The sequence below is a fragment of the Argiope bruennichi genome, chromosome 10 (genome assembly GCF_947563725.1).
Source record: "Argiope bruennichi chromosome 10, qqArgBrue1.1, whole genome shotgun sequence".
Classification (NCBI taxonomy): Eukaryota; Metazoa; Arthropoda; class Arachnida; order Araneae; family Araneidae; genus Argiope; species Argiope bruennichi.
In genome coordinates this window covers 69,084,893-69,105,997 of record NC_079160.1, presented here as the reverse complement: position 1 = coordinate 69,105,997, position 21,105 = coordinate 69,084,893, and the positions used below count along the sequence as shown (strand labels likewise).

General features: G+C 26.8%; 1 protein-coding gene across 3 annotated transcripts in view; it reads left to right on the top strand.

Moving 5' to 3' along the window:
• The window catches only part of LOC129988884 (disintegrin and metalloproteinase domain-containing protein 19-like), a 248,398-nt gene that overhangs the window by 207,601 nt on the left and 19,692 nt on the right, over window positions 1–21,105 (top strand). For 2 of the 3 annotated variants that reach the window (XM_056097165.1, XM_056097164.1), the window contains exons 2-17: window positions 2,341–2,388; window positions 3,712–3,857; window positions 5,558–5,637; window positions 5,753–5,822; window positions 7,985–8,067; window positions 9,391–9,454; window positions 9,823–9,883; window positions 9,981–10,051; window positions 10,327–10,386; window positions 10,474–10,545; window positions 12,026–12,192; window positions 16,095–16,176; window positions 17,189–17,282; window positions 17,750–17,801; window positions 18,296–18,404; window positions 20,650–20,721. In XM_056097165.1, coding sequence (XP_055953140.1) covers window positions 2,341–2,388; window positions 3,712–3,857; window positions 5,558–5,637; window positions 5,753–5,822; window positions 7,985–8,067; window positions 9,391–9,454; window positions 9,823–9,883; window positions 9,981–10,051; window positions 10,327–10,386; window positions 10,474–10,545; window positions 12,026–12,192; window positions 16,095–16,176; window positions 17,189–17,282; window positions 17,750–17,801; window positions 18,296–18,404; window positions 20,650–20,721 — 1,331 coding nt within the window. The remainder of the gene's footprint in view (window positions 1–2,340; window positions 2,389–3,711; window positions 3,858–5,557; window positions 5,638–5,752; window positions 5,823–7,984; window positions 8,068–9,390; window positions 9,455–9,822; window positions 9,884–9,980; window positions 10,052–10,326; window positions 10,387–10,473; window positions 10,546–12,025; window positions 12,193–16,094; window positions 16,177–17,188; window positions 17,283–17,749; window positions 17,802–18,295; window positions 18,405–20,649; window positions 20,722–21,105) is intronic. The other variant, XM_056097166.1, reaches the window with a different exon arrangement.

Sequence of the window (21,105 nt, the reverse complement as noted above, 5' to 3'; positions counted from 1 at the left end):
GAAACCTATTTTAATTCCGATTGTTAGACAAAATTCGTTTTCTGACTTTCTTTTTAAAAAATGTATATAACCCTACAAATTTAATGTAAAATATTGTGTGCTGTGTATAAAAGATAAAGTTACGTCTGCCATGGTATATTTTAAATTTCAGTGGACTCTTCGCATTTGTTTTATGTTTTATTCGCATTAGAATAAATTAATGAAAGCGTTTCTGGTAATTTGCTTTTTCTGCCGTTCTATTGCATATGTAAGAAAGACACTTTTACAGAAAAGCAGTTCAATATTTTAAACCTATTTTTGTTTCCTATCAGTATTCCCAGGAGAGTACATAAAAAATAAATGTGTATAAAAAAATATTTAACTTTAAATTGTATCCTGTAATTTTAAAAAAAAAAATCAGCTTTTTCACTTTATCTGCAAGAGTCGGAAGATCACGGCATGGAGATATGATTTCATCGTAGAGCTAATGCATGTTGTATCTGCCATCACTGATCAAACTTTCTTACTTTGGTGTGATATGATAGTTTTAAGATTGTGGGGTGTGGCCCTCATTCCACTGTTCAGAATTACAAATGTATTCTCAAACAGCTTTGTTTAGTTCAGCTTATTTCCTATAAATATTAACGATATTCAAAAAATGTGCAATTTTAATAACGTTATACAAAATGTGTTTAAAATGAATACAGCTGATGGCATGAAATGGATAGATTTATACTTGTTTTAAAAACTTTTTAGTTCGTTTCTTTTTTAAATGGAAAATATTTAGTTGATGACTAAATAAGCTAACAAAAAACTTAATGTAAATTAAAAATATATAATGATTTAATATAAAAGGTTTAGATGAAATTCTTTAAATCTATATAGTTTTATTAATTACTTTCTGGTGTGAAAATAAAATAATTGGTTCGAATTTATATTGTTGATATATTGAGGTTGCGATTTTCACTTTAAGCTCAAGCTTATGTCATCTATCAGATTTTCTTTTTCTTTTTAAATGTTTGTTTTTATTTTAAATATAATTTAAAGAAACATCAGTGTTTCCTACAAGCTTTAGTTATTTTAAAAGAAGAATTGGAGGGAAAAATTTTAAAATCTCATTTAATATGAATCGTCTGTATGAATGCTTGTGAAATTTGTTTTTGAGCGCCATCTATTGGTGACTTGTTTTGTTATTGTCAACTTTTTTCACTAATTTTTTTTAACTCGAGTAACTGTTCATCGTCTTTACGAAGCTCTATGACAACTGCTTTAATGTTTCTTTTCTTTCTTTTTTGTAATTTTGCATTTGCTCATTCATTCTATGATAAATGTCAAAGATACAGTATAACATTGAAACTCAAGACTTCCTCCCCTAATTTCATCTGGTTTACATTAAAGGAGTTATATGTTTTCTCTATTCGAAATGATTTAATGCCCTTTTTTAGAACTTCAAACAAAAACAAAAAATATGACGTTTCTTTTATATAAATACATAATACAGTTTCTTTTATATATGCATGCTGCAGTAAAACTACTCTTACAATTTTTTTTCTGCACACATTTTTTTTAATAGCTCTGCTTGCTTAAGTTTTTAAAACTTTTAACTAAACTGGCTAAGAAAACTTTTTTTTTTTTTTGCTCCAGTTTTTTTAAGTTTTTATATTTATTAGCCTGTCCTAATCCTTAAACTCACTGCGTAAAATCAGTATAAAATTCGAAAACCCATATCTACAGACAATATGGAAATGAGTTATTTCAAATTATTTCTGCTGTATGAGTTTTGGTAAAATTTACTTGGGAGGAAGTTGATGATTATTTTATATTAATGATATTCACTGCATGTAATTTTATTCGATATTTGTGGCGATATAGAATATCAGTTACTTATTATAGTTAAATTATATTATGTTTCTAACTATAATATGATTATTTGATAAAGCAATTTTATGTGTTTGTTCTTTTTTTAACAGCAAAATGTATTTGTATTAATAAATTCTAAAACAGTTTTTCTTTATATGTCAGTTTTCTTTTTATTATAATATATAAATTGCATGTTAATTGGATTTATCTCTTTAACATCTAACCTGTTTAGTGATATAATATTTGTAACCGTCCTGTAGTATATTGACATAAATCTTTTTTCTTAACTTTCTGTACTTTTCCGTTATAACAATTGTTATCAAATGCAGCCAACCTTAAGCACTTAAATTTGTGATTTTTCGCCAACTACTTGGCTTTATCAAAAAAAAAACACACCATTTTATGCCATATTTATGTTTGGCGACAGTTATTAACGGAAAAGTACGTAAATTTCTTCTTCTCCCTTCTAATCCTCTCTATTTCTTTCTGTGAATCATGCAGCTCCTGATTCATTTGATGATTTTTCGGATGATACCAGCCGCCCTTTTAGTAAGTACTTCTCTCTCTCGCTCACTCACCAAACCCATATATATATTTAATCTTTCACTTATTTTTATACTCTAACTGAAATTTCTACTAAAGGAACTGCATTGATCTTTATGCAAATCTTTCGTTGTGAAATAAGAAGCAAATATCTTTATGTGAGTTGCTGTTAATTTTATGTATTTTTTGCTCTTTTCATTTTCTGTAATGTATATATGTTGCATTTTTGAAAACGTATATATGTATATTAATTTAAACACATTTTAGAAAAATGAAGGAAACATAATATTTAAATACTTTTGATTCATCAGTTATTAAAATGAATAATAACTAAATCATTTTTATTGATAATCTTATTCAAATATTTTCCAGAATTCATTGTATGCGTTGATTTTTTTTTTAATTTTATTTTTCATATTTTAGTGCTTTAGCACTTATTCGCAACTCTTTAAATTTCATAATATTTCTTTTTTAAACTTACTATATTTTGTTATTGTTAGCGAACTATTAGTGAATTTTTCACAAAAATATTAAAAAAAATTTATCAAACGAAAAAAAAAAAAATGTGCAGCTTAGATTTCTATTTTTGACTTAAGCTTGCTCTTGCACAAATGTCTTGAAATTTCTCTTCTAAAAGTTGTAGCATTTTTAGTGCAGAACGTAGACTAAATAATGGGTTCCTTGTATATATATATATATATATATATATATATATATATATATATATATATATATATATATATATATATATATATATATATATATAATGTACATTCATAGTTAACATTTTTGATATTTTTAATTTATTGAATGCGCCATCTATTTAATTGTAACTTCTTTTTATTTAAGATTTCTTAAAGAAAAATTACGTGAGAATAAAAACTAATCTATATGAGAAATCAAAATATAATTTAAAAATTTCTTTTAATATTACTTTTTCATTACAATCGCCAAAATATTTTTCCATTTAATATGTACTAACTTTTCATTTTCATATTTAGAAAGTACATAGAGAGGCTAAACCTGAAAATTGCGGAAATAATTTCGTTAAATATGTTCTTTTATGCAGTTTTCTTACTATTACGTTTTTTTTAATGTAAAGATTGTAATATATAAATTGAAAATTTATTTTTTATATATTCAAACATAAGACATTTGTTAAACGTTTGTAGCTCTATTAGATCTTGCGATACAAACCCCTTATAGTTTTCAGAATATTGCTTTGTATGTACATGTTAAATTCATTTAGAAATTTTGAGAAAACAATGGCAATTTCTCTGCTGTTTTAGCTCATCAAATGAAACCTGTTTATTTATTTATTTTTTCCAGTTGCTGAAAAGCTCAAAAGATTATATCCAGAAAATGAGAGGCTCATAGCCAGTATACCTAGTCGAATTTATGAAGTTATTTATCCTGTTCAAATTCGTCAGCATGTTAAATTAGGGATTTCTACAAGGGAAACTGGTGCCAACAAAGTAAGTTTCTATTCCTCTTCAATTATTTAACTTTTCGACTTAACAATTTAAAGAGTAATTAGAGAGGCTATTATTCGGTCGCTGATTTACAATGAATTTCGTGTAGCTTTGCGTGAAAATACGCCCCACCCCGATTGAAATCATTTTTTTTAACTCGGTATGATGGAGTCCAATAGAATTACCATAAAAAGTATCAAAATGTATTAAAAATATTTAATAGCAATTTTATTGTTTGAATTTGGGATATTCATCCAAAACAGACACTATATTTGTTAACGTATATCGGTTCAAAAAAGGAAAGCTGTAATATCGCCCCCCCCCCCTCTTATTTAAATAAAACTATTAATCTAAAAAGATTTTTTTTTTTAACTTAGGAAATCAATCTTTTAACGTTAAAATTGCGTAGTTAGTTTAGCAATACCTAAAAAACATGCATTTATAAGAATAACTTTTTTTTTTTTAATTTGAAAAAGAAAAAGAAATCTTGCTTATTGGCGACCAGGTCCTGAAAAACATTAAATAGCATGTTCGGAGCTTAACAGTATCTATCTTGGCTTTTGGAAAAATGCGCTCATGCGTAATAATTGAAAGAAAAAATAAATTTGATTTTCACAACTCTCTATATTTTTTTTCCCTGAAAAATCAAACATTATAACACAGTCTGAAATCTTTGAACAGCACTTAAATTAAAAATTGGAGTAAATATAATATTCTGTTTTGAATGACCAACTTGAAACAATAAAATTTCTTTTTTATATCAGAATACAATTTAATTATTGTCACAGAAGAATACAGATTATTAATTATTGTCATAAAAGAAAGTAAGTTAAAAATCAAATCAATTTAGCTCGCGAAGCTTGCAGAGAATCTTAGGAACAGCGATAATCTGATGGTGCGGTCAATGGCAGCGAAATCAAAGAATCACGATTTTCAGACTCGATTGCCAGAAAATTGCCGTGGGGTTGATTCACGTTAATTCTACTATCTCGGTTCAAATATTATTGTTCTGGTATGGAAATCTGGAGAATATGAAATTTTTCTGATATAATTCCTGAGTGACTTCAAAATGTGACGTTAATCAAATTTAATTGTACTAAAAAAATTGTAGCAAAAAAAGAAAATACAATCTACTACTAAAAATCTCTGCTCAGGCGAAAGATTTTTTTTTTTTTCCCTTCTCTTTTCGCTCTCCTCTTTAAATATGAAACATTTTTTTAATCACCCTCCCCCATTTCAACATAGATAATTACCTTGGGGAGTTGCTAATAGCATGTATTAACTTAATGATAATCGAAGAAAAGAAAAGAAAAAAAAATGTGTGATTCAAAACTATAACAAAAAAAAAAAAAAGATTCTGTTTCAGTTAGAAACAAATTTTTCACTGGATTAATTAAAAATATTAGAGCACAAGTTAAAAGAATATATAGGATGGTATGAAAAAGAAAAAAAAAACCTTCAGAAACATATCACGATTATGTAGTATTTAATGTAACTGAAATGCTTAATGTTTTATAAAAATATAAAATTCGATTTCGTACATCGTATTATATTCAAATATCATTCTTATTAATTTCCATTATCAACAAAGATTATTCTCTTAAGAATAAAATTGTGTATGGATTTACTCGCTATGGTATTAATTTAATCATGTGAATTTATATGTTTAATGATATTTTTCATCCTATTTTCTTTTACTGTAGACTGGGGAGCATTATCATCAAACTTCATTGCTCATCAAAGCTTTTAACTATAAGTTTCGGATCGATTTAGAGCTCAATACGTAAGTTTAACTTCTCAACTTCCTAGGAAGAATTTGTTTTTCTAATGAAATATTTTTGAAATTTCTATAACTATTATTATTATTATTTATTTATTTTATTTTTTTAATATTTTAGGCACCTACTTGCACCAAATTTAATTCAAAAGCATTTTCTCCCTGAAGGTGCTCAACAGATTTCTACTCAGGTTCGTATGATTTTTTTTTTTTTTTTTTTTTTTGAAAATTACTGCGATGTATAAGAATGCTTTTGTGCAAGTTTGAGGTTCGAACTCGCAACGTTAGGGTTCATAGCCGAATAACAAGGCCACTATACAAAAGTGCACACTCTTTCCGGAGGTTGTTATCTGGCTTATGAAGTTACCACCACACATTTATAATTTTAAAAAGTTAAATTATTATATTTTTTTTTCTGACAGTTATTTTATTGATAACATTATATATTTATGTATATGAATCGAATATGTCGATTTTGAGAGGGAAACAAAAAGTTAATGCAATCAAATCTCGATGTAGAGATCTCTTGCAATAAAGTTTTCTAAATATTCTAGTAAACAATAAATAATATTTTTTTAAATTCATATATAATAATTCTTGCCAGCAGATAGTTTATGTGTTCCACTTCCATTTCTTTTTATTTTGTTATCTGCTAAAGAGATTATTTTTATTAGATTTTCGGCCAGTTTTTCTAAGGGGAGAAAGATGTTAAGAGTATTTGACTGAGTTTTTACCCCCCCCCCCCCATAAAAAAAAAGGTATTTTCAAGAAATGAAAAAAAAAAAAAAAATGAGAGATATTGCTACTTGCAAATGATTTTATTTTTTTATTATTTTTATATGTATGGCAGTGCCTGTTATCCATTGAATAATTTTAACAAGTTTCTTGTTTTAAGTATTGTTTAATAAAAAATAATGAGCTTACTTCTTAAAAACAATATTTGCCAGGGTATTTCAAACCATATTTATCACTAGGCAAAAGTTAGTTTATATTTTTTATGTTTTAATTTTGTGTAATAGTTAAAAGTAGCTTGCATTGATGTTGAATTGAAACTGTATATCACCATATTAATTTTTTTTCATTATTTGATTAATGTGTTCTACTTTAGTTTGTAATATGCTTCCAAGATTATTTTTAGATATATACTTCCTTATTAATTATTTAGAATACAATGAGCTCACAGATATAATGAATCATTAGTACCAGCAATTTTCACCATAAATTTAAAATGATTTACTCTTTAAAAATTTGATATAACTTTTTTTAGAAGAAAGAAATTATTATTTTGGACTTAGATTTCTAATAAATATATTGCTTTTAAATATATATATATATATATATATATAATATTAAAATTTTAATTTAATTCTAATTAATTTCCTAATTTTTTTGTCCCAATTTGGCCCGTTTCAGAGTCATTCTAAATTGTTCTCATGTTTCCTGATCCCATTCCACTTTTTCTGTTTAATTAATTCAACTGAAGCTTTGTAAAAATGATGCGCCATCAGTTCCACGTGTCGAGTGAAAATGATCCCTTCGTTGCCCTTGTCAAAAGTCAACACGTGGCGGAAATCTCATATTATATAAGATAGGGGATAAAATGTTCAGTTGGCCTTCATTCTCTCTTTTCGCTTTGAATTGTTCTGTGTTGTGTGTGTATTCTTCGCCCCTACTTGTACATAATGCATGCTTCTCCAAAATAAAATAAAAACAACGTCAAGAAATCGAAAGTCTCTTCACTGTCTTCAAACCTGCCTTCTGCTTTTAATTCTGAAACAATCTAAATTATTTCGAAAACGAAACTAAATATATTTCGGAAATGAAACTAGAAAATTATTTCGGGATCAAACTAACAAATTAAAAACTTTAAAAAAGTAGAAAAAGGGTAAAAGTAGAAAGTTAAAAAAGAGACCATTGTATTTAGAGAGTTCAAATGTAACTACTACTAAAACACAGATGAATCTAAACTAATTAGTAATGAAAACCAAGTTAAAAGGAAAACAAAATAATCAAAATTAAACCAAATTAAATAAGAATCCGGCCTGAAGACTTTCTCAAGGATCACCCCCAGGCAGGAATTCAAAATAAGGGATTTTTTTTTTCTGTGAGGAATCTGATCCTTACTCTAACAGTATTGACCCCTCGTGACTCGAAAATCCCCTGAAATGAAGGCCTAACAGATACACCATATTTTGTTTTCCTTTTAACTTGGTTTTTATTACTAATTAGTCTGCATATATGTATATATATAATTTGAATTTTGTTTCATTCACGAGGGAAATTTTAATTGGTTGCAATTAGATAAACTTCTTCCTTTAAAGTGATATTCTAAATTTTGTCTTATTTTTTTTAGGAAATAGAGCACTGCTATTATCATGGGACAACAAGAGACTATCCTGGAGCCATTGCTGCCTTCCGCACATGTAATGGGGTTAGGTAAGTTTTTGTTACCATGCTCAGTTATTATAGCGTAATCTTTACCTCTTTAAAAATTAATTAAATATTTTGAATTTGATAAATCAAATTTTGAAACTTACTAAAAAATTCAATTCCATTAAATTTAAAAAGATATATTTCTTTTAAATTTAAGATTGTTTTTTTTTCAGTTCATTAACTTCATCTTCATTTATAAATTGTATTAAAATGCTATAAAATACCATTAATGAATGAGAGTTGAATTTTAGAAAGTCTTATAGATAAAATTCTATTTTCTTTCCATGTAGGAGACAGAACCTACTAACCTTCCCAAAAAAAGTCATAGAATTACTTTATCTTGTCATTTATTGCTTCATTCCATCTTGGGCCTCAGAAAGATTAAAATTCTCCCTGCAACTGTTACTGCTCTTATTCTCCCTTATCACCTTTAAACATATTAGCATGACATGCTTTATAACATTGCCTCTGTGCTGTCATGATATTGTGGAGCATTCAGAATTATTTGGAAATAAATCATTTCCTAATAAGGAAAAATGGAGTGCTTACTCAAAGAAAATATCTAATTTTGAATTAAGCAGATGTTTTTTGGACACAGTTATGCAGTTTAAATGTTGAATCCACTTTTTAAAATGTTATATTTTATTGTTTATGCAATTTTCTAAGCAAAACATAACTAATTACAATCTACTATTACATAAAAGACAATTAATGGCAAAACAAAGTTAAATGGTGCATAGGCAATGATTTAGTAAGATAACATGTGCCATGGCTTAAATTTTTTTCCCGCCTTTCAATGATATCTTCTTTCCAAAAACGGTATAAACATACTAATGTTTCATTCTGGGAGCCCTCCTTAAGAATGATATGCAGGGTATGAATACCCTCTTCCTGCAGTTGCTAAGCCTTTGACACAACATAATATGTTTGCTATTCTTAGTTTTATAGCCTATATAAATATCTCAAAATAGTTTTTCACCTTTTCATAATACTTGGCTTTCAAAAATGGCATAAACACATTAATGTTTTGTTTCCATGGTGCCAAAGACACCTATATTCCTTTTGTCCCTCGTTCATTGTACCAATGCAGTCAACTACCAATGCATATTAATTCTGGGAAATTGCAATATCAAATTTTTGATAGCTACATTTTGAAGTACATCCTTTGGAATTGATTCCTCATTACAAAAATGCATCTATTTAAGGAAATTATGTGATCGCACCTAGAATGTTGTGCTTGAGATGGTTTATTTTTATCTAATGATAAGAATTTTATAAAATATAACAGATGCGATAAATTTTAAAATCTTTCTTTTTTTCTTTCAGTGGTATTCTTCATGTTGGGAATGATACATTTGTAATACATCCATTTTATGGTGGAGATCAGTCCGTAAGTTTAGTTGTGCACTACTTTGATATCAAAAACTTGATTTTATAGAAACATTTTTTAATATTTTTAAAGTTTCATCATAAAAAAATGTTTTTCATTTTGAAAGATAATAGTTGTTATTATTATTATTTTGATAAGCGTTAGTTTAAATTTTGTTTTGGCTATTACAGAAGATCAGAATATCATTGCATTCTTGTGAAGTTGCATGAGATTTAAATTTCTAATGGAAAACATTCTTCGCTGTATTTTAGAAATTTGAACATTTTTCTGCATTGAATTAATATAATTTTTTATGTATTAGCAAATTAAGCATGACAATACATTTAACTATTGTAGCTTAAAAGTAATTACTACTTTTCTTTTTGTAGAAAAAGCATCCACATGTTATTTATCGATATTTTTCTGAATCTAAAGATAAGCATACTTGTGGTAAGAATTTTTTTTTTCTTATCTGCTGTTGTTTTGCCATGTTCACATTTCCTTTGTATTCATTTTAATAACTGATTCTATTTTCTTTATGTTCCAGGTAATACAGGGATGCATGAATGGGGTTTTAAAATGTTTCGCATGAGACCTACTCATCAATCACGCTTAAAAGTAAGATCCACATTTTTCTATATAATTTAATTTTGATAATGCAGTAGATACTGTTTATTCTGATCATTTTGGCACTTAAGAATTTTGATATTAGTCAATTGACGCAAAAACCACACTGAGTGAAATCAACCATATTTTTATCATATTAAAGGTGAAAAAGGGAAAACATTTACCTTTGTACTATTTACAAATTTTTTCAAAAATAACAATTAAAAAAAATCCTATGCTTTTTTTTTGTGGTATTAATTTTTCCATGTTCATATTTTTCTTTATAGAAAGATGTTAGGCAGGTTAACAAGTTTGTAGAATTGGCTTTAGTTCTTGATCAAGCCATGGTAAGATTACCTTATTTAATGATAATATTTAAAGCAGTTTGAATTTTTAATTAATACCAATACTAATTTATTTCAATTTACTTACAGTTTGATAATCGAAATGCAAGTAGAAATGAAGTTGTTAATGATGCCATCCAAATTGTTAATTGTGTTGACATGGTAAGATTTAATGCTTTTTTTTAGTATTATTAAAATCTGTTTTTAAATATAATAATAAAAAAGCGAGAAAGAAATTATAGTTTTTAAATCCTTTAAAATTTTTAATCATAAGTTGTATTCAGTAGGCAAATTTTAATTTTTTAATGATAGTTAACGCATTAATGTCCAGCAATCTGTTCATTGGGTACTGTATTATGATTTTGCTTTTGTCATTAAACTAAATGCATTGCTTTTTTTTTTTTTAATTTTGTTTTCTATAAGAAATTAATCTTTTTTTCCAAAACATTTTTTTTAACCTAATAGATTCAAAAATCAAAATGTAATCGTTTGAATGCTTTATTATTATTATTATTATTATTTTCAAAGGGAATTGGGCATTAACAGATTAGTTGTTTTTTATTTTTGAGTGGAATTGTTGAAATGTTATTAATTATCCTATTCTATGCAACCATAAAACAATATTTGTTGCTTTTTAAATTTTTATTACCTTTAATTTTTAGAATTTTTTATTAATATTTACTTTATTTCATTTTTTGAGTGGAATTGTTAAAATGTTTTTAAATATCCAAATATGTGATATGAAACAATATTTCTATTGCTTTTTGATTTTTTTTTACGTGGATAATTTATCTTGTGTGTTTTTTTAATTGATTTTAAAACTTTTTGTTTAAAATTCCTGACTTATAAATAGAAGTAATACTTTATTATTATTGAAATCATATTCAATTGTATACATTATCAGATTTAGACATTTCCTGATTCTAGGGAGTTATATGAGTCCAATTTTTTTTGATAATTTGTTCATAATTTTGCATTTTTACAAATTTTTAAATTAGCATATATTTTGGGGTTTTTTTTTGTTTTTTTTTATTTTACTGATGGCGAAAATTTGCGTTTTTATTTATTTTTATGTAGCATTTACCTTTATGCTGACTATTATTTAAAAAAGACACTCTGTTTTAATAAATTCTGTAATAAGTATTACGAATTACATGCCTAAGGAATAGGTGGCGACGTTTGTATTCACTTTTGTGTATATTGCATACTCTTTCATGTACATTACTCATTTCTCTAAATATCTCATGTAATAAATAATGTGTGTTTGAGAGCTCTGGAGTTTTCTTTTAACAAGGAGTAACATGATATGCATGCCAGCTGCTTGGAATGAATCCAATACAATGAGCATAATGAAAGTGATAAACTATTAACAATCTGACAATTAAGCTTGACAAAACGTGAATATTATCCTATTGTTTTATAATTCATAAAAACAGCTTTAATCAGTCTCCCTATGGCGTCTCTTGGTCCATTGGCCCTAGACAGTTGTTTATACTGACAGAAATCCACCAGTAATTGGCTGTAGTGACCTACTGTAGGCTGTAGTACTGTTCATTCTTAAGTATAAAATTTTTATTTACTCTTCTTGTATTAGAGAGATAGGTATGCATATTTACTTATTTTCCATTTGTTTGTCTTTCAGTATTTTCGTACTGTGAACACCCGAGTATCTGTGGTTTATGTAGAAACTTGGGCTCACGGAGATCAGATGGAGGTCACCAGTGATGTCCGACAGACACTGTTGGGCTTCATGGAGTATGCTTCTCGCAAGCTGTATAAAGTTGCGAAAGATGCTACACATTTATTAACGTAACTTGAACTTCTGTATTAAATTTTAGATAAATACCTTTAGCAACAAATTATCCTTTAAAAATTTATTATTATCATTGTATTTTATTTATACTGATACGATGGCTTTTATATTTATTTATACTGATTATAACTATTACTATTATTTATACTGATACGGCAAAAAAATTCGAACTGAAGATATTGACGAATCTCTATGATTTAGACCTTCCTGAGTGCGATAAATACTTTTTTGGAAAATGTCCATCTGTCTGTGCCAAAGCTAACTCAAAAACGCTTTGAGCTAGATAGTTGAAATTCGGCATACGATCTTTACACCAAATACATTTCTGTCAAAAATCTATATGAAGGAAGTCCATCTGTTCAAATATGAGTTAACACAGTAATTACAAATTGAAGAGAGCTAGATAGATAAAAATTGGTGCATAGGTTTAACATATATAGAGTATTTGAACCAAATCCAGCGAGGGGTTGACTTCTATCGGTCAGGAACATGTTAACGAGATAATTCAAAAATACAAATATATCAAATTTAGTATGGGATTTTCTGTCTACATTGCAGTTTTATGGCAAATTTATGTTTCAATCAGTTGAGAAAAACGTGTCTAAAGCACAAATTCGATTTTTGAATACTTTTAACGTATGCAAGAGATTAATCACCAAATAACTTGCCAAGGATGACACGATAGATTCAGTAAAAATGCTAAATTCACGGCAAAACTTAATATTTCATAATTAATGTATGCCAATCCCATGTAAGGAGTTCTCAGGCATGACAAATTAATTAGGGGATATACGAGAAAGTTTTGAGGGACGACTCCCTGTGTTTTACTTTCTGATATATAAATTACAGAGAAAGCAAAAAATTCCAATTTAAGGTTTTGATGACAATTCATGTTTCAGAGTTCAGTGAGTCGGTCTATGAAAACGAGGCTTAAAAAAACTCTTCGAGCTAGACAGATGAAATTTTATAAATGGATTCTAGACCAACATTGTAGATTTTATCAAATTTTGAATGAAATCTACTCATAGGAAGTCTGACTGGTTGGCTGTTCGACTGCTAGTAAATTCAGTAATTATAAAACACAAAGAATAGGGTAGATGAAATTTGGTAGACAGGTTTAGCGTTTGAAATGTATATTCTTATTAAATTTTGAACCATTTTTCTCAAGGCCTTGAACATCAATTATAATATAAATACTTTAATTCATAAACAAATGACTTAAATTAGTGGAATTTGGTAAGTGATTTTGTGACTATAACTGTAGTTCTATGTCAATATTGTAAGAAAAAAATCATTCAAAATATATACTTGCTTGATACATTCATTAAAAATGCAACGGCCGTGCCAGTGATGTATATTTGTGATTATTGTTCACCAATGTCGTGCAAGGCATTAGGACCTTTCCAGACTCCGCAATCTTATGCAAAAGCAGGATTAAATCTTTATTGAAGAGTGAAGAAAAAATTTAACGGAGACCATGCCTTCTGGCTTTTTTTTTTCCTTCCAAGTTTTGATTTTTAAAAACAGCTGGAGTGGTCTCTGAAACTTTCTTGTATAATCTCTAATAAACTTTTCATACTAGAAAATACCTTATATGGCATTGGCATACAATAGTTATGAAATTTAAACTTTTGTCGTGAATTAAGTATTTATCCTAAATCTATCATGTATCTTCGGCGAGATTGTTGGCAATTAAACTCTGAAATGTCTTAATAACATCCAAAAAACGAATTTGTGTTTTAGACGTTTTTTTCTCAATCAATCGAAATTTTCGACACAAAACCGTACTTTTCATAAATTCCTATACCAAATCTGATATTTTTATGTCATTGCGTTTTTGAATTATCATGTTTACTTATTTCTGAAAGTGCAGACCGATAGACAGTCAGTCCGTTATTGACTTGGCACAAAATTCGACAGATGTCTACTCTACGGAGGTTAAATCTGTGTGCCGAATTTTATCTACCTAACTCTGTTAATTTAGTAGTTACCATATTAACTTACATTTGAAAAACAGGCTTCCTCTGATTATTTCCTCTCATTTGACTCAAAATTTTGTAGAAATCTGCAAATTTGATGTGAAGATCATATACCAAATTTCAGCCATATAGCTCAAAGCACTTTTGAGTTATCTTTGTCACAGACAAAAAGACAGACATTTTCCAAAAATGTGTTTTTTGAACTCATCGAGATCTGAAATATGGAGATTTGTCACAATCATGAATTTGTATTTTTTTAGGATTCCTATACTTCCTCTATACTATATATACGAGAAAGAATGAAAAAAGTGCAGATCAAAATGAATTTATTACCAAAAGTTAAATACAAATATGGTTATTATTATATTTTTTCAATATAATTGTTATAAAGATATTGGAATCTTTTATATTGATGGAACAAATTTTCTGTTCTCTGTTCAAATGATGTCATTACTAGCAACATACGATGAGCTTTAACATTCCATCCATTCGACTCTAAGCCGCATTCTCGGTGAAATACACAAGTATATAAGTGTTGCAACAGATCTTGCATAATATGTTGATAATGTGGTTCTTAAAAGAAAAGCAGAGGAGGTTGGAAACACATTTAATGATCTGGTTGATCACTACTTTAGAAACACAATTTTGTGTTTTTATTATTTATTTGCAATTTTACAATTTTGTGTTTTGGAATTTATTTGCTTTTCTTTTTTCTTCCCAGAAAAAAGAAAAGCAAATAAATTCCAAACTAATGAGGAGCATAAATATAGCATTAAAACTTGTCTCTTATCACCAATAGCAACAAAGAGGAAATCAGAAATACCTCATCAGTTATGGTGGAAAGCAATCTTTGGATAATCTTATGTCGAAAAGTAAAAGTAATGTTCATATACCTAACTTTTAGTAATTTTTTTAAAAAAATGATTCACCAGAGCTTCTAAAAGAGAGAGAAAAAGTTCAGCATTCATAAAAGTATTTGTACCTGAAGATTCTCTTCTGATACATCAAAAATGTTGCCCATTTCAAAAATGCTTTTATTGCATTTGATAAGCTAGAAACTGTGAATAATATTTGAAAAATTAAATTTTTATGTTTTTATGTAATTAGTGCACTATTTTTATGTCATATATCCTAGTTATATGTAAACTTACTGGTATTGTCATTTAGATATATATTATACTAGGATGTATACTAAAATTTCTGCAATATTTTTAACTTGTGGCTTTTTGTTAGGAGAAAAAGTTATTTTCATATGAAAAAGTCTTCTTTTACCCAAAAATTGAAAAATGATAAGAAAATGGAGCATTAATCATTGAGAACTAATAAGAATTTAATAATTATTTTGAAAAAAAATGTCTAAATCAGCTATTTAACTATATCTGTTAACAAGTGTTGAATAGTCTTTAAAAAATTAAGCTTGAATAATTTACCAAGCCATATAATATGTTGATTCCATTTTGGATTATAATCCATTGTTTAAGAAGCTTTACTAAACCACATTCCATGTCTTCGGTAGGGTATAAAAGATTTTAATATTTCGAAAACTTGCTCATCTTTTTTTTTTTTTTTTTTTTTTTTTTGATATCCATTTATATAAAATTTATAAACCATTGTGTATTTAAGTTTTTTTTTTTCATTGCTTGTTTAAAGTATGTAAAAATATAAACTATGTCAAATAATTCTTATGCATTATAATATTTTTTTTTTTAAATATTTGCATAGTTAAATGTTTTGTATTAGACTTTGAAACACACACACAAACACTCACACACACACACACACACACACACACACACACACACACATATATATATATATATATATATATATATAATGTGTTAATAGTTACCTTCAAACTCTTTCTAAACATGATATTGAAATACTGTCATTTGTGACTTTATTGGATGTGTTCATTTTAGAGGCCATAAGTTCAGAGGTCATGAAGTTGGCATGGCAGTTCCTGATAGTATATGCACAGCTAAAGCAGTAGGAGTGAGTGAAGTATGTATCTTTCACTAATTTATATCTTAATTAAAAGAATGCATGAACATTTTTTCACTTGATTTTACCTTTTATTCACCTAGATATATTTTATGTTCTGTTAAATAATGAGAGAGTTTCTTTAGTGTATGCCAAATATTTTGTATGACCCTAGAAAATTCACTTAAAATGTTTAGTGAAATCTCTGAATTAATCTTTAAATAGTTAGTTTTAGAGGAACTCGCACATCATTTGCAATGGAAATTTTGAAAAGGGAACATGAAAGTTTTTCCACCTTTTTTTGATTAATTGGCATATAGAATCTCTAGTCACCTCATAAACATTTGCAGTGTGTATATTTGCTGTACAGAGTAAAATAGAAGAATAAAATGATTTGACAAATAATTAGAAGACACAGGTGATTTGAGTGAGGAAATGAAATGCTAATTCATTATTGGTGTGGTAAATATACCATACCTATCGATTTACCTATATGTATATCAACCCATTTGTCTTACCCAAAAAGAAAAAGTAATAACTAAGATTATTTAATATGCTTAATAATTTCGAAAGTTTAACTCTTTATTAATTCAATGGACAATGGCATGCAAATCTTAAATTTTTGTTATAAAATTATTCTACGGTTGTTGTTTTTTTCCTTTTGGATGCTGTTTCCCTTTCTCTCACATATACCGTTCCAACTTAAAAAATGTGCAGCTTTCTACAAATAGCTATGAAGATAAATTTTGATTATTCTACTTCTATCTTGTGAGGATGATAACAGATAAGGAAATATATAAACAAAAAAAACTGAAAATAAATACAAACATGAGAACATATAAATATACATTTTAAATAAAATTTCTGAAATATTTAACATCATCCAATAATGATGAGTAATAAGAATATACACAAAGGCATCTAGAAAAAGGAGGGGGGGGGCAGTTTGAAAGGGAGAATTATTTTATAAAGCTACTTACAAAAAAAAAAAAAACTGATATTTGATTGAATCACTGTATTTTTTTCCCTTTAGGATTCCAATATATATGAACCACATTTAATTGCTAGCACAATGACACACATGTTGGGGCACAATATTGGCATGAGCCATGATCATTATAATGGAAGTAAGTAATTTTTAATTAATATTTTTTTTTTCAGTAAGATGGCTTTTTATTATTGCGATTTCATTTTTATTTCTATATATTTTAAAAAAACTCCATAATAATTAGGTGTTTCAGATAAATATTTTGAGGTGGTTTTTATAAAAGAAATAAATAGTTAAAATTTATCAGTTAAATAAAATCTAAAATGGTATTGATTCATATAAATGGTATAGAATTGTACTCAGAGTTTTATTTTTGAAGTTTTATGGACAAATTAAATCTAAAATTTAAAAACATTGATTTTTTAAAAATTTACATTAATCATTTTTTGTTAAATTATCATTACAGGGATTCTATCAGTTGTAATAAGAAAGACAAAAAAACTATGTGTCTGAATTTAGTTTCTAATATTTCTAAATTTAGATTCTGGATTTATTTTCTTTTTTATTGCCAATCTATTAACTTTTTTTTTCCTTCTTTTTCTTTAGCTGATTGCAAGTGTGAAGACTGGTGGGGATGTATCATGGCCCAGACAATATTGTAAGTTTTTATTTTTTAATATTTTATGTAAATTATTTTTTATATAAAAATTGTATTTTTGTTACCATAGAAATAGTATGCTATAATAAGTAAAGACATTTATTCCAATTTATAGGTATTCATAAAATTAAAATTTGTTGATTTGTAATATTTTATTTGTTTCTTTACTTTTTGATTTTTTTTAAAAAAGAAAAGTTATATCTTATTAAAATATCATTATCAATTTTATTGTGACCTTTTAAGTAATTCGTTTTCATAATTAAAAATAGTAGATTTTCTTTTCCCATACATCTCTTTAGTTCTTACTTTTCATTTTAAAAAAAATTATCCATATTTTTGAAATATTATTTAATTTTATATTTAGCTCTGTTTTGATTTATTTATTTATTCAATTTAATTTAGATAAGAATTGTATTTAGTTATTGCTTTATTCATATCTGTATTATGCTAATAAAACAGATTTTGTAAAATAATAATAATAAATTATGTTACAGAGGTGTGAACAAAATCCAGCCATATCATTTTTCAACCTGTAGTTTACAAGATTATATAAATTCCCTTCGAATTGGCCATGGTATTTGTTTGTTCAATAAACCAAATCAAGTGAGTTTTTCATTTTTATAATTACTGCTTTTGTTTAAAGAGAATTCAATTTTTGTTTCTACTCTGTTAATTTGTTTTGTACTCTATTAATAAGATTAAACAAAATTTTATTAGCAAAAACTTTAAAATACTAAAACACATTTTCTAAATGAATGACACAAAGAATTGCTTTTGGTTTTTATATAATTTCACAAAATATTATTGTAAGTATATAATAGTACCTTTTACTATTTTTTAAAATAAAAATACTTATATGAAATAAATTATTTTTATTATAATTATTACTCAGGTTGATTGAAAAAGCAAGTAAGCAGTCTATTTATTTTAAAAGTTGTTAAAAAAATATTATTTGTTGCAAAGTTATTGAAACTGCAGCATTAGTCCTAGAAAAAAAAAGATAAAACTTTGAGCATTATTGCATTACATATTTAAAACATGAGTCCCTTTTCTCCAGTGCATATACAAATTCATTTTTCCTGATATGAAATAATTTTCCATATTATATAGACACTTATATTTAATATCATTTCCAGTGTTTGCTTTGTGTTCATCAATTGAATTGGAATTGCCTTTATAAATATGTGCTTTTGACTATTGAGATATTTATCTAAATCAGGATTTCTTAAACTATGGGCCTAGCCTCAATTGGAGTTACAAAGTTTTATTTCAAGGTCATAAAATCAAATCAATAAGTTCGTGGTAAGATTTTTTCAATTCTAAGAAGCAAAATTAATTTAGAACATGATCTTGATTTGCAATATCTCACTAAAATTTTATAAATAGGTGGTGCGATAAATTTACAATACAATAGATATTTTTTTCTTTGTCATTATGAAATTTACATTTTCTTGTTTTGTTTTCCTACTCGTATTCAAAGTTGAGTCATGAAAAACTTACTCATAAGCAAACAATCTCATTCTTTTCTTCCCCTCCCCCCACCCCACCCCCTTTTTTTTCTTTTTTTTTTCTTTTTCATCCCCAAATGGGAATTGGGATTTGGAACTGATTAATTTATGTAGTGGTATTTAAGCAATGCATTTTAATCTCGTTTCTGTTAAACAAACACTTTCCTTCCATACAAACTTGAAAAACCATATATTTTTTATCCACTTTAATTTAATCTCTATGTTAGCAGATTTTAATTATACAAATAACAAAAAATTAATTGTGGTTATCTTCCAAAAAGCTAACTTCACTATCTCATATATAAAGTATTTTAATTTAATTTTTGTAAACATAGTGGTAAAAGAAAGCACATTTTGAATGTTTAAATAAAAAGTTTACAACAACTGTTGACTTGTTGAAGTCAACAAGCCATCTGAAATAATAAATAAATGCAAATTTAAAAAGCGCTGATTTGCAAACAACTTTGGAAACATGGAAAAGTTCTTAATAATAATGGCCTAGGATTTAAATTCAATATTAATTTGAATTTATTCAAGGATATGATCCTTGTATATTAAATAAAAATACAAAATTAGATAATTCTAATACTGCAAAAAAAAAAAAAAAACTCAAGGTTTGAGGACCTTTTAAAGTTGTGGGTTCCTATGTAGTTCTCAATTTTGCTCATTTGATACATTGGCCTAAGAAGGACACCAAGCTTCATATATTTAAAAAAAATCTACTAAATCTTTTTATTTTATTGGTTCAAAAAATTTATCTGGACTTGGACAGTACCTCAATAGATAAAGCTTATTTGAACCTGAACAACAACTTTAATTATGGAGCCGAACTCGGACTCTTTTTAGAGACTGGCCATTCATTTATTTTTGACTTCATTCATTTTGTCCTAAAAATTGAGTTCCAATATCTTAAAACACTGTTTTCCAAGCTGTGAGATGTTCTGTTGTAAGATTTACAAATATTTTTAAAAATGTCTGTGTTATTTTTCATGTTTTAGTGCTGCTCAATCATAAAAAAAAATTGTTTGATTTGCTGAAATATTTATCTTTGTTGTACATTGTGTAAATGGTTTATAAAACTGACAATATGTTGTGTAACTGAAATATCAAGTAATATATCACTTGCAATGGTTAGTTCTTATCAATTAAAAAAATTTACCATTAATATCTATTTGGAATTTTTATGACTTTTTAATTTCAACAGACTAAAGAAATGTTTGAACTCTATTTAAATAAATACTTTATTAATTCATTATTTAAGAAATTAGATAATTAATTTCTTAAATTTTTGTATTATTCAAATTTTTTTTAATAAACATACTTTTTTTTTTTATTAACAGCTTGAAGATTTTCGTACTTGTGGTAATAATGTCGTTGAAAAAGGTGAAGAGTGTGATTGTGGTAGCATTGATGTAAGTATATTTTAATTATGAAACTTTTCTTTTGATTTAAATGTAGATAATATTCATTACAAAAAATGAATTGTGATTGAAATTTAGTTACAAAAAAATTAATATAGGTTCATTTGCATTAGATATTTGGATTGGAAATTGATGTTTTCATAAGATAATTTTCCCTTTTCGAAGGCATCTGCATCTAAAACTTATTGTCGAATGAATCCATATTTTATATGCTGGCTGTGGAAGGTATGGGGATATGAGGTCCATGTTAAAAAAAAAAGTTGCCAATGTGAGAATACTTTTGTTGGAACTAAAAACTGATCAATAAATACAGTGAATGCATAGAAAATGTATTATGCAAAATTTCATAAATATTTAAGCTATAAAAAATTGTTA